The sequence below is a fragment of the Corythoichthys intestinalis genome, chromosome 12 (genome assembly GCF_030265065.1).
Source record: "Corythoichthys intestinalis isolate RoL2023-P3 chromosome 12, ASM3026506v1, whole genome shotgun sequence".
NCBI classification, from domain to species: domain Eukaryota; kingdom Metazoa; phylum Chordata; class Actinopteri; order Syngnathiformes; family Syngnathidae; genus Corythoichthys; species Corythoichthys intestinalis.
The window spans coordinates 18248070-18263216 of NC_080406.1; the positions used below are offsets into that span (position 1 = coordinate 18248070).

The 15147-nt window shown below is 38.2% G+C and overlaps 1 protein-coding gene across 1 annotated transcript; it reads right to left on the reverse strand.

Moving 5' to 3' along the window:
- Positions 1–373: 373 nt before the first annotated feature.
- ackr3a (atypical chemokine receptor 3a) lies at positions 374–12632 on the reverse strand. Its single transcript, XM_057853558.1, has 2 exons — positions 12492–12632; positions 374–4663 (listed from the first exon to the last, which is right to left on the reverse strand). The coding sequence occupies exon 2, from the start codon at positions 4610–4612 to the stop codon at positions 3479–3481; it is 1134 nt and encodes a 377-aa protein (XP_057709541.1). The 5' UTR covers positions 4613–4663; positions 12492–12632; the 3' UTR covers positions 374–3478.
- Between the last annotated feature and the right edge of the window lie 2515 nt (positions 12633–15147).

Below are 15147 nucleotides of genomic sequence, written 5' to 3' on the forward strand. Positions count from 1 at the left end.
ACATACGACGAAAAATTTGACTCGTCATCTGTCTCGACATGAGACGACATGCTCGAAAGCTTGAAAATAGCAACAGTGAAATATCCTAAAAAATACAAATATACAAATATATATATATATATATATATATATATATATATATATATATATATATATATATATATATATATATATACACGTTTTTTTGTTTGGTTTTTTTTTTACACAAATTTGGTGTTAATTTAGCAGTCAACATTTTTAAAATGAAAAAAAGCTACGTAAAAATACTGTAAAATAGCAACGGTCAAATACCCTAAAAAGTATGTTTTTTATTTGTTTAATGATGAAGATTTACCATAGTCCTTTTTGCGCTTTTGCCAATTTAACAGTCAACTTCTATTTTTATTCTTACTGAAAACCACATCTGCCAGTATTTTCTATAAATTTAGTGTTCTATTGAATAATTTTATATTATCATTACAGTGTATAGTTTTATAGTTGCCAAATTTAAATGATTTAAAAAATCAGCATATTATGACAAGAGACCCAGTCAGTACAGAAACAAAATATTTTCACTGTTTAATATACTTGACAACACTTTTACACATACCAAAGGGACATCTTCACTAGTCTCAATCACATTATATCATATCACCACATGAAATGATAATATTCCCACTCACACTCTCAAAACAACCTACATTTGGTCCTTTAACCAACACTTTGTTGTTGCACATCACAACAGCTGCCTGCACGCAAGCAGTAAAGCTAATTATTTGTGTGTTATTTGGTTGTAATGTTATCTTTCACTGAGGTTTTCATACAGCAGGACTCCAAAGATGATGAGGCAGTGAGTGCGTTACTGCAGTGTGTGAGTGACAGCGTCAGAGAGTTCAAGTGAGTATAAATAGACTGATTAAACATGCAATTTCTCAAGTTCCAGCAACACATGCCAGATTTTTCCCACCAACCACAAGCATACAGAATTATTGCTAATGCAGTGATTCCCACTGTGTCACATTTTACAAATTACACAATGAAACACATTTTTTGTTCATTGAGGTCTGTCTGAGCTCAGTTTTTTTCTAGCAAATCAAAATCAAATGCTATTTTGTTAAAATATGAAACCACTTGGAATTTGAGAAACAGCGTGGGGATGCTTTGCTCTCCCATTGATCACCTCCTGCTAATTTTCGGTCACTTCTTATTTATTTTAGGGCATTTTCGGGTCACTTACTTGATGACTTATTGGCTGCCATTGACGATGCTGGACATCTCAAAAATTTGGACTGGAAGGAGAAAATGAACAAATGGTTTTTGCCCCTCCAAGCTCAAATGAATTTGACGTCTAGCGCTGTCAATGGTTCTGAAAGATTATTCACAGCCAGTCCTCCCAGTTTAAATGAAGTGGGTGTTGTATTGTCAATGGCAGGCAATAAGTTAATTTTGGGTTACTTCCTTGTTAATTTTATGGAACTTATGGGTCACTTCCTGTTGAATTTGGGTCACTAACTGAACATTTCGGTTGTTTTCCTGTTGATATCAGGGCATTTCCCAGTCATTCCCTGTATCATTGCTCACTACTTGATTTTGCGGCATATCCGGGTCACTTCCTGTTGGTATTGGGGCACTTATGGGTCACTTTCTGTTGAATTTGCATCAGTTTCTGATGATTTTGGGACATTACCAGATCAGATTTTGGGTACATTGAGATTTTATGCAGGTCTGTGTTGAAAATCAATAGCAGTGAATGGATTGTTTTTTTTTGTAGGTGTTGAATAAGAAATGAATGGAGCCGTTGAACATTTAAGGGGAATTTTTGTTGTTGTTGTTGTCATATTTTGGCAGAATTTATTATTATTTCTTTTTTTTCTAAAATTGGCTTGTAACTTTTGTATGCCTTGATTGTTTTGATGTGTGACTTCTGTGACAAAAATGTAGGACAAGTAGCATTTTGAAAACTGAAAATTTGAAATGTTTTTGCCATTGGAAATGAATAGGGATTTTTTGTTTTTGGTGCAACCGTGTATGTTAGGGGCAATTTCCAAAAAGAGGCTGCGACATATGAATTCTTGGAATGTTTTGAAGTTAGCGAATCAGTCAAAACATGTGGCTATGTTTTATGAAAAAAAAAATTCAAATATTGACGTACAATGAAATATGACATAAAACAGGCATGACTGCAGTATTTGTGTACATGTAGCAACTTGGAAAGTAGCAATTAATTGATGTAGACCGATTTGTTAAGCACGTTAGAATCGAAATCGATCCAAACGCAAAGCTTCGATTAATATCTTCACTTCGATGATTTTCGTTAAAATCTCAGAATGTTTTAGCAACATGATTGTCGAAAACATGAAAATTGCATCAGCAAATACAGTATTTTTTGTAGGAAAAAAAAAGTCATATACTGTACATAATTGGTGATTCACACCCCTAATAGTAACGACATACCAAGTAGGGAAAAAGACTTGACATGATAGAGGAAAAACTGAGATCATTTTGGAATTCCGCATCCAAAAATTAGTTAAACAGCTGTCAGACCTAAATTGATGCCCAGTGTTCTGTATCATTCACTGTTGGCAACACAAGACTATAGGGAAAAACTGAACAAAAATATCATCATAAATATTTCAGTATATATTCATTTGACATTTCTACTGTAAAATACTTGCCCTAGCATTGAGGAACGAATCTTACAAAGATGTGCACTGACATAGCAAAATGAAACAGAAGAAAGATTCCGAGATAATGGATTGAACGTCTCTTGCCGTCAATGGCACTGAAACATTATTATTCGAGGTCACTCGTCCCATTTCAAATTGATCTAATAATGATGTGTCAAATTTCTTGGTGGTTATAGTCATGGTTGTTCAATTATGAGTCTGGAAGTGGACATTTTCCAACTTGCTCGACACCGCTCGCATTGACGTTTGTCGCTGACAATGCCAGTAAATGATTTAACGTTCCCGTGTATTTCTACACAGGACGGTTTCAGAATGATATTGAATAGTCAAATAAAAGTCATGATTACTCCTGAGTTTCTGTGCTAGAGTTGGTGGTTATCCAGCAACATTTCTGGTTGCTAAGGACAAGTGAATGCTTGTTTTCCAAATTTTTCGAGTCGGTTTTCTCCTAATTTTGTAAATCCAAGATGCCACTCAACTTCAAGTGGCAAATAATAGAAGATGAAAGCTTGATACAAAATGCTCGAGTAAAGCTAAGATTATTACAAATCCTTACATTTGAAAATGGTTCACTGTGACTTGTATTGCTAAACTGGCTATCATACAGTATAAATGTGGCTTTACAAATCACTAACCATATTTCTGTATGATAAAACTGGTCCTAAGTGCTTTTTTTGCAATCAGTCTGTGAATAGCAACCCACTCCTGTCCACAGGATTTCTTCCGATACAGGCGCTGAAATGTCTTTAAATATCGTTTAATGTCAAATATGACGCCGGACGGAGAAGATTTGGATGGGAAGGTGCTCCTCCTCATATCTGCGGTGGATTGTCTGCAGCCACGGCCGAGTACTCTGCATCGGATGCGTTGGACGTCTCAATGAGTCGCGCCAAACCGGTCCGTGTGGAGTACTTGAAGATGAAGGCCTTCATGAGGTCATAGCGGTAGTTCCGATTAATGAAGTTGTAGAGGATGGGGTTGAAGCAACAGTGCAGTAAGGACAGGCACTGGGTAAGGTGGACAGCCACGTAGAGGAAGTTCTCCAGGCCGCAGGTCAGAGGCAGCGCACCCATCTGGGAGAGCGAGTCGGCCAGCAGTACGCCATGATAAGGCCCCCAGCAGCCCAGGAACACCACGATGTAGGCCAGGATCACCCGTCGACTCACGCGCCGCTCCTGCTCCACCGTGGAAGACGGCGTCGACGTGCGGGCGAAGGCTCTGGCCAGTAGCGCGTAGAAGAATGCGATGACTGGGAAGGGGAGGACGAAGCCCAAGAGGATGAAACTCAGCTGGACGCCGACCATCCACTCGGTGGGGTTCTCCTCGGGGTATACAGCCCTGCAAAGCACGCTGCCTCCGTGCGACGCCTTCACCGTACGTACAAAGTAAGTGTCTGGCAAGGAGGATACAAGAGCCAGGAACCAGACCCCGATGCACACTGAGCGGCGTGCTAACTTGCGCCGCGCCCCACCCTGGTTTTCTCGGTGGCGCGTCACGCTCAGGTAGCGGTCCACGCTCATGCAGGCCAGGAAGAAGATGCTCCCGAAAAGATTGACGGAAAACAGCAGGTGAGTGACTTTGCACGCTGCCTCGCCGAAGGGCCAGTGGCCGTGCTGGGCCAGCGAGCTCACCCACACGGGCAGGGTGAGGCACACGCACAGGTCGGCCACGGCCAGGTGGGCAATGTACGTGTGGGTCTCGTGGCGAGGGGCGGAGTCCCGCTGGGCACGGAAATTCACCCACAGGACCAGAGCGTTGGCCGCCAGCCCCACCACGAAGATGAAGGTGTAGAGGACACACATAGAGTGGAGCAGGGCACGACGGTTGAACGCTGTGGGGCATACCGTGCTGTCCACACTGTGTGAAATGTTGGAAAAGCTATCAGAGAAGTTGAGCTCGCCCAAGGACTCCCACAGGTCCTCCATCTCGCTGGTGCTTAGGCTCATCTCCGCAACGGTGGGAAATTCACACAAACCAAAGGCGCACGCAGAGGAACCCTGTGAAAACAAGAGTACACCCGATCATTCCTGTGATAAAATGGTAGCTGGAAAAGGGAAAACAAAAAGTGGATGAAGGGGAAAAAAAGAATATCAGTACACCGACAACTTGGATGGAAAAGGGAAACCAAGTGGAAAATGGGTAAAAGCTGCTTCCTTAGATGGAAAAGGGAAAACAAGGTGGTGGATGGGGTTGGGGGGGTCACTAGCACACCGATTCTACAGATGGAAAAGGTTAAACAAGGGTGGATTGGGGGGTGACAATATTATTGCCTCGATTTCTCATGGAACAGGGAAAACGAAAAGATGAATGTGGGGGATATTAGCACTTCAAATGCTTGGATGGAAAAGGGAAAACAGGACAGTGAATGATATGATTAAAAAAAAAAAAAACAATAAGCGCGCTCTGATTACTTTGATGGAAAAGGAAACTCGGAAGTGGATGAGGGGGGAAAAAACAATATCAGTACCCTGATTTCTTGGATGGAAAAGGGAAAACAAGTCGGTAGGCAGATTACAGACTAGATTCCTTGGATATAAAAGGGAAAATAAGAGGGTGTAAGAGGGGGAAAACAATATCCGCTCCATGATTACTTAAACAGAAAAGGGAAAACAAGAGGATGGATGGCAAGGGAATAAAATATTAACACCCCCCTTTCCTTGGATGGAAAAGGGAAAACAAGAAGGTGGATTGGGGCACTAGCACCTCGATTCTACAGATGGAAAATGTTAAACGAGAGTGGGTTGGGGGGCGACAATATCATTGCTATGATTTCTCACAGGGAACAGGGAAACAAAAAGATAAATGTGGGGGATATTACACTTCAATTCCTTGGATGGAAAAGGGAAAACAGGATAGTGAATGAGGGGATAAAAAACAATGAGAGCGCTCCGATTACTTTGATGGATAAAGAAACTCAAAACTGGATGAGGTTTGGAAAAAACACAATACTGGCCCACTGATTATATAGATGGAAAAGGGAAAACAAGGAGGTGGATGAGGAAGAAGAAAAATCAGCACCCTTATTCCTGAGATGGAAAAGGAAAAAAATAAAAACTCCTACACTGTGCTACTTTTACATAATAACAGACAACACCAAAATTCAAATACTAGCACATGTGGGAGGAGGGTTTCTGCATGCAATTCTGCGCATTTGTTTGTTTGTGTTTTAATTGTCACTTGAAAGTAGCTGTAAATAAAATTTATGAAGAGTTACAATGTTTTTCAAAGAGACATCCAATTTTCATTTGACCCCATGGTCCCAGCAGCTTTTATTTTCATAGAGTAGCAAATAACAGTAGTCACTTGTGGTCTGCCACCCTACTCTAAAGAATCTTAATGCGGTAAACTTGTTCAAGCACGGTTTTCAGACTTTAATAGATCCTCTCTGGCGTCGCGTCTGTTGTCAGCTTGATTGATGCGCGCCGGAGGAGAGTCAGTATGGGCGCGTTTAGAAGCAAATGTTGACATTAGCTAAATTAGACATTAGGAAGCGGCATCGAAACCCAAACAGTGTACTTCCTGAGCGTTCTTGACATTCCAAAATAAAGCATGCGTCACTTTGAGGGGAAACCTGATGCCACTTTATAGAATGTTTTCCCTAAAGAAGTCAAGAAAAATCCAATTTCATTTTTTCTCCTCGCGAGGTCGCAGAGGAGCTGTCGCCGAGCGGATGATCAAAGAAAAGGCAACTCGTAACCTTGAAAACGTCATTTCTACAACATCTGAAGCTAATAACGTGAGCCCGTGTGCAGAACATTTCAAATAGTTGCAGTGACGCAAAGATGGATGTGACAGAAGCATTATGAGGAGGCCACATAAACACAGTGGAATCTGGCTGTAAAAATGTTTGTGGTCTTCTTAACATGAGAAACTAAACTTTTAAGTAACATATGAAGCAAATACAGTGATCCCTCGTTTTTCGCGGTTAAAAGGGACCAGAACCCGCGCACCATGTGAAAAACCACAAAGTAGCGCCCGCCCGCTCAAAATAATAATAAAAAAATTCATTTTGAATCCTGCAGCTTATAGTTCAGTGCGGCTTATTTGTTGATCTATTTGGGTTAATAGGTAAGATTTTATTTGACAGCGGTGTCCTAAGACTGTCATAAGACCGTCATAATTATGACATGACACTGTCATTGGATTTATTGAATGCTTATGTCATTAAGTGTCATTTGGCAAATTATGTTACTAACTCCATTTATGTCCAGCTTGGATGTTTTACAGCCATTCAAAAGTGAGATAATTTGCCAGATAACACCAAATGACTTATGTTATAAGCATTCATTAATGCTCTTGACAGTGTCATGTCATAGTTATGATTGTCTAATGACATGACATGATGTCTTATGGCACCTTTGTCAGACAAAGTGTTACCAAATACCATAACTAGCAATTAATGAAACAACTGGAACAGCAACTGAAGAAATAATTAGCACAGAACATGAATTTTGATTGTTATTTACATCTCTAGCGCTGTAATGCATGCTAGGAGGAATGTTGGACAACAACAGTGTTGACAGCAGGTGGCAGTGAAAGTTGACTGTCTCCCCCAAGGGAGCAGTGATAGCCAAATGAAGCTTCTTGAACCAATGAAAGTTTTCTGCCAATTGGTTCAACGCTTCATGGTGGTTAATTTGGTCTTATGACGGTTGTATGATGCCGCTGTCAAATAAAGTGTTACCGGTTAATATCTTTTGGGGTAAATATTCCATAATACAGTGAGGACAGCTGCGGCTTATATAGTCCAGTGCTGCTTATCTATGAACAAATGCCGTTTTCGTGCCAACTTTGGTTGGTAGTGGCTTACAGTCAGGTGCGCCTTAATTACAGTATATATAAAAAACTAAAGTATATACAGTATATATATTAATATATGTTTTTTATGCATTTCGAATTTAATTACTATGAGTTTTATAAACATGTTACTGTCCCACTGAATTATTTTGAAACAAAAATAAAGTAGAAAAAAATGCTTGTCTTTATTAAATGCTTCATTGAGTGAGTCCACTCAAATGTGCTCAAGCTGTTACCTTACACACAATAAGTTGCCACAGCAACTGTTTAACAAGTTAAACGATGATTGACGCATGCGGCGCTTTGAAATTTCGGCTTTCTGGCAAGATCAAACCTTAACGTCTGTCAATCATCGTTAACTTGAATAAGCAACTCCAGAGCACTGCCTGACCAAGAAAGGGAACAGGAGGGAGAGTGAGACCACGTAATCGGATCGGGACAGCTCATCTGTATTTATCTATATATTTTTTTAATTGGAAAAAAAAAAATCCATGATGGACTGAGGGCACGATGTTTGAAGCATGAAGTAGCAAGGGATCACTGTATTTGCAAAGAGTTAGCCAGCCTACAGAAAATAACCCGTCTCACGATCATTATTTGAGACTGCGTATGCAAAATTGCAAACATAAAAAGCCAATAATAAATAAATAAAAAAAGATTAATAAAATACCTCAATAATGCAAAGAACGTGTACTATAAACAACTATGGCTCACAAACTGGGGTATTTTTGGGAGGTGCACAAGAAAAAAGCGAGGGAAAAGGAAAACTGACAGTAACATAAAGTAGTAGAAAAAAATACGTCTTTGAGTGTTGCTATATTTCTTATCTATAAACGTTCCTGAGGTATGTTCATTGTTTTGAGTGTCATATACCGTAAACCAATGCTAATTTTCGTGAGCACATGAATGTCCTCTTGCTAATGGGTTTTTGGGAACAAACGAATGCAAAGGTACTTTGTTTAATAATTGAGCTCTACTGGAGTGTCACCAATGGCTTGAAAAGCAACTGTTAGCTATATGCCAAAGTGTAGCCATGTTGAATTTCCACCTGTTTGATTCATTAAATGTCAACAAAATCAACCTCAAAATAGATGTCCAATCCATTTGATCTGGGAGGGGTGACAGCGAATAAACTAATTGATTGGACAAAGATTGTTGGTTCCCCGTCCATGGGAACCAACAAGTTAACTTGCAGGCCCCACTCAGCTTCAGTAGTTGCATGTCATTTTAAGCCACTTGTATTTTTTTTTTTTAATGATTAGCTGCTACACGTTAAAATGTCTTCTAGTCACATTTGGCCATTAATAGTAAAGTCGGAAAATAAAACTGGCAGTCATTGGGGGTAGAGTTACAAATCATTGACCACAACTGTTGTTAGTGGAAAGTGTTTACTACTATTGTGACGAAGGATTTGGGACTTAATAGGCTTGTAAATCACTCAGAAATTCTCATTTCTGGGAATCATTATTAACTAAAAACATTTTGTGTGATAATAAAGCTACATTGCAAGCCTTGTTTTTTATTCTATTTGACAGCAGGGCTTCCATGATTAAACGAGTAATCGACAACTAATCAATTATCAAATTATCCGACATAAATTTTTGTCATCAAATCATCTTTTAGAGGACTCTTTGACCCCAAAATGGTCCAAATCCTATTTTTTGACCATTTTAAGTCTGACATCCAATTCATTTCAACTGGAAGGGCTGGCTGTGAATGATCATCTCTCAATGCCATTCACGGTGCTAAACGGTCCACCTTCCCAGTCAAAAGGAATTTTAACCCCATCAATAGCAGCCAATTATCGTAATTATTGTTTATGTCTTTTAATTTTTTTTTTAATATTGTATTTTGGAATTTGAAGGAATTATTTATTTTTTAATTACATTTAATGTTTTAAAAAGTATTTTAAGGTGAATATGCAATTATTTTTAGTTATTTTGCATATTTTTTATTATTTTCTTTTGACATGAAAAACGGTGGTTATTCTAAAAACTGAAAACTAATTATTGTTTTATAGTTACTTTGAAACGTTTTAAACTTTCTATGTATTAGTTTTATTTTTTAATGTAAAAAAAAAAAAAAAAAAAACTATTTCAATACACATTTGTTGCTAAAACCTTAACCCTAGCGAGGGGCACAGCAACCTGTGGCTCTAGAGCCGAATACGGCTTTTTAGTGCTGCCCTAGTGGCTCCCTGGAGCTTTTTCTAAAATGTTTGTAAATGGAAAAAGATGGGGGAGGTAAATATATATTTTTGTTTTAATATGGTGTCTGCATGACACAAATATTATTCTAATTCATTAATATTGGAATGAAGTTAAAATTGAGGCGGCATCGCACAACAGAGTAGTCACGTGGTGCGTCATTCTCAATAGGATGCACTGCAGGGAAAATAAACATTTACCGTATTTTCCACATAATAAGGAGCATCAGAGTATAAGGCATATCTTCAATGAATGGCCCATTTTACGTAATATACGTAAAAGGGTGCACCACATTATAAGGCGCAGTAGTAGTAGTAGTAGTAATAGTAGTAACACTGGCGGTTGGGGTTGCATTACGCATCCTCTAGATGGAGCTGCGCTAAAGGGAATGTCATGCCATGATTAACCAATATTGTTCCATATATAAGGCGCATTGATCCATAAGGCGCACATTTGGATTTTGAGAAAATAGAAGGCTTTTAGGTGAGCCTTATAGTGCAGAAAATATGGCAATCATGACGGCTCATTATGTATTGGTAGCCAACTTAGTCATTTTGATTGTCGGCTAATATAGCTAATATACGTAGATACAGTACATACAACATGATGTGCTGCCTTCATTATAAGGCTTATATAAGGCTTTAAATTTTTTGTGGCTCAAGACATATACATATATATATATATATTTTTTTGTTTGTTTGTTTGTTTTGTTTTGTTTTGTTTTTGTTTTGTTTTTTTAGTCCAATAGGGCCCCTGCCCTAGGGTAACAGATAACATGAGGTTTATATATGAACCAGTTAGTCGACTATCAAAATAATCCTTTGTGGCAGTCGTATTTGACAGCACATTCTTCAGAACAGGGGGATCATCTCTCACAATGGCCTTCTATTCCTTCATATTATATGGTAAAGACCTGAGCCAGGTAGCTCGGCAGGCTTCAAGCTAATTAGGTCTTTAACACCCGCAGACATCAGATAAGATGCACACACTGCCGAATCTTAAGCTCAGGCTTCCTTGTTTTTATTCTGGGTTCAATTAAGCCAAAATATGGGAATAAAGATTTGATTTGTCCTTGGGAGGTTTTAGAACAGCATGTTAACCAGACAAAGCACACATCCAGCAACATCCTTGGATAAGCCAAATGGATGAATTGACACTGCCTGATCAATCAAAAAGTACAGCAAATGAATAAAAAAAATTAAAAGATCACAAAACAGCAAAGGTTATGGTGCTATGTTAAATTGCAAGGGAAGGTTAGCAGCAAATGAATGTCACCCTCCCAGTTCAAATGGATTGGGCGTCTACAATTTCAAACTAATTGAAATGGACAGCAGAAAGATGATCGAACATCTATCCTCGTCAATGGCCTTTAACTTTTTGTAAAAGTGTGAGGGTTATTTTTTGTGGGGAATTTTTGTAATAACACTTTAAAAATTGTATAAGTTTTTTTGTACAACGACAATTTTAAACACAATTTGCAACAATAACACTTTATTTATTTATTATTATTATTATTATTATTATTATTTACATTTTCAGGATTTTTTTATTTTTTAAAATAGATTTTTCCTAACATCGACATTTTAAAAACGTACTATTTTAAAATGTATCTTCTTATACTTAATTTTCCCTCCAAACATTATACTTTTTTATTAGACTTTTATCGTCATCAGTGGCACTGAAAGAGTTAAAACCTGCACTAATGTGTGAAACTTACTTTTAAGTAAAGTGGTCTCATTAAGAATAACTCGCAATTTGCCAGATATGCTAAGTCGTTAGCTTAAATACCCAGATAGCAGACCGACGTTGAAAATATGTTGGCTCAACATTCCGCTGTCGATCTTATATCGTTGCATCAACGTCACTTTTGCACCCTCAATTAATGTTGTTTCAACGTTGAAATCCTTACAAAACCTAAACGTCATTTCGATTATTAAGAATATTGGAACAACGCCGAATCAATGTTATGTTTTCAACCAAAACGCCCGCCCATCCATAAGTCAATGACTTTTCAATCGTATTTCCCGGTCAATCATAAATCAACTATTTGTCAACATTAGTTCATCAACTATAAAAGAATGTTAACCCAACCATCGCCTGACATACCATAGAACATTGTTGTTTCAACGTCACTTGATGTCGTAAATTTCGATGTCAACCATATTGATGATTTTGATGGAATATCAATCAATTTATTCAATGTCGGGTCTGCTATCTGGGTATACAACCCCCCACAATACTTTTTTTTCAGACCGATATTAATATTTTCTCACATTTCCGTCTAAAACTCAATCATACGTAAAGAATAACCCCCCCACAACCCCTCCAAAAAAATCCGCGAAAAAGTGGAGTCGCGAAAGGTGAACCGCGTTCTGGTGAGGCTCTCTCGCTCTGTCCCCCTGCTTGAGTTTCAAATGAGCTTCAAACAACGCCTTTTGTCCCTCAATACACACGCAATAAAACATCCGCGAACGGGTTTCATGTGTTAATGTCTCCCGGCGCAGGTGCAATATGTTTTTCGGTTGTTTTCACCCAAGTTTCTACTGTCAACGTCTCAGACTAAAACCAACACAACATCAGTGGGAATATTTTTGATTTGAAGCAGCGCGTTGTCGATAAAAAATCTCTTATCAGACACAATTTACAATTAAAGGAAGAAAGAAAATGGCGCTAATTCAATTTAGAAACTGTGCGAACATAAAGAGCATCCTTAACGTGGAAATAATTGGACTAAAATGTAGAGAAAAACAGAGGAAGAAAAGCTGCAAAAGAGACGTAAAAAGTCTGTCCCGCAGCACCTGAACGCATCATTGCAGTTTACCTCTTCAAGTCTTGTTTGCTGCTTCTCCGCCTATTCGCTTCGCTTTGCATCAAGTCCGGACAAAAAGTGCACGTCTAGCCGTCGAGTCGTCCTCGCGAGAGTGTTGCTCGAATCCTGCTACTGCACTTGCTGAATGCTGATACTGACAGGGTTAGCGAGAGAGAAAGAGAGAAACGCCTACGAGGCTGGACATTGATGTCGTCGTCATGGACGGGTTTCGGCCAGAAGAGGGCCGGTGGACAAACGTGCTTGTCCGGCTTTAGACGAGGAAACTACTAGTAGCACTACTTGCACAATCTCATCATCAAATAATGGACGTTTGGAAGAGTCTGGACTCACACTGGACTTGTAATTCAAATCACTGCCTGCCACTGACCTTTGATAAACGAACCAGTGGCGCTCTAAAAATCTGTTTTTACATTCGCCTCAAAATAACGTGGGCATAATAACACAACACTGAAAATGAGAGGAAACAGATCAGCACCCTTCGTACTAATTAATTTATTGAACACCTGCCATGCCTCCCAGTCCAAATGGATTTGACATCTATTGCTGTTAACAACAATGAAACATCATTGACATAATCAATTTTGTAAAAGTTGTAAAATTAAAAAAAAACTTTTTTAAAAAAATTTTTTTAAATACATTTCAAATTATGTAATATTGTTGTCATTACAATTATTTATTCATTTATTTGTTGTTGTTTTTTGTAATATTAACACTAGATTTTTCCTACTACTGTATTGGTGTTTTTTCTAATGTTTCAAAAATTGACATAGTAATTATTATTAATAATAAAAATAACTATTCACCCAAAGGCGTAGGTTTGCATAGGGACAGTAGGGACATAACACTAGCAACTTTTCAGGATGCTCAAATTGTCCCCACCAACTTTTAAGCAACCTTATTTGCACTATATAATAACTTCAGTCATATAGGTAATTTAGATTGTCTTCCGATATGCTGTAAGGAGAGAATAGAACCTACCATTATTAGGTGAAATATTTTCATTATGTTCAGACTTACATTTATACCGTTTCACTTGCTGAATGTGCCAGTTCATTTCCCCCCCTCAAACACGTTTGATTGGCTGATGAGTTGACGCCCCTCACGCCGTACAGACGCACTCACACAACTCAGACAGGTTCATGTCAACATCATGCCGCCATAATGTAAAAAGACGTCAATGTTGTGGAAGTGGGGGGAAACACCACTATTTTGTTACTGAAATTCCGACCTGCATCAGATTTAGCATAACATTAAACTGTGTGAACTTGCTAGCCTGCAAAACTACTGCAACAGGAACAAGAAACAGCGAAGTCTAGCTAGGTCAGCTGGGTCATTTATTTGCGGTATTAATGCGCTGGCTTCAGAGTGACAGTCCCTTTATAAAAAAAAATAAAATAAATAAAAATCAAGGAGCTATCCAAGAATCGGTCTACTTCAGGGGGACACCGACATGAACTGACACGGGGAAAAAAAAATCTGTGAAATGAAATAAAAAATCTGAATTTAATTAAAGTACTTTGGTTCGAGTCTTGGGGTAGTCTCGTATGCCTCAGATGTAGATTCGGTCTTGGATATTTCAGATTTTTTTCCATTATTTTTTTTCCCAAATCACTTTTAAATTACAACACTTTAGTTTGAGTCTCGGGGTGCTCCAGTGTCCCCTAGAAGTGGGCCTGTTCTTGGATAGATCCCCGTTTTTTTAATAGAAGGGCTTGCACTTCAAAATGTTTCTTTAGTAGTCTTTGAAAACAAAGGTTTGACTCGAATGTTATATCACCTGAACCAATACACATGAAAGTTAGTGTAAGTCAATACAGATTTATTTTGCATTGATCATTGTTATTATTATTTATCATTATTATCAATTAATTAGATTCATATTCGTGAGAAATGTAGCCCTGACCCCCTTTCACCCAATATGTTTGGTCTTAATAATGTCCCGTCCGGAGCAAAAAGTGTACATGCAACTAAGTTATGCTGTTATATCGTCCCTACCAATGTTGACACCAAACCTACGCCCTTGTATTCACCTACTTATTTTTATCTACATTGTTATCATTATGCCCTGCGATTGGCTGGCGACTGATTCAGGGTGTACCCCGCCTACTGCCCATAGTTATCTGGGATTGGCTCCAGCACCCCCGCGACCATCGTGAGGATAAACAGCCTGGAAAATGAATATATGAATGATATCATTATTATTATTTATGTATTTCTTACAATTTTTCTAATATTACACCTCTTTCCTTATATGTATTTTAATATAGTAGTGTACAGTGATCCCTTGTTTTTCGCGGTTAATGGGGAACAGAACCCGCCACGATAAGTGAAAAACGAAGTAAAAAAGTGAAGTAGCGGATCCCCACCCCCCAAAAAATAAATTTTTTTTTGGTTTAATGTATTTATTCAGATCAATCATTGGAAAGAAATACATATAAGACATGTATTTTTTTACCTTTTCCCCCCAAGTATAATAAAAAAAAAACGTATTTAAATATATTAATAAATGGTTTTAAAGCAGTTTAAATGTAATAATTATGTTTTAAACATGTTCCTGTCCCACAGAATTATTTTTTAACAAGAAAAAAAGTAGACGCTGAATCCATTTAAAAAAAAGTTTTAAAAAATGCTTGTCTTGTCTTGAGTG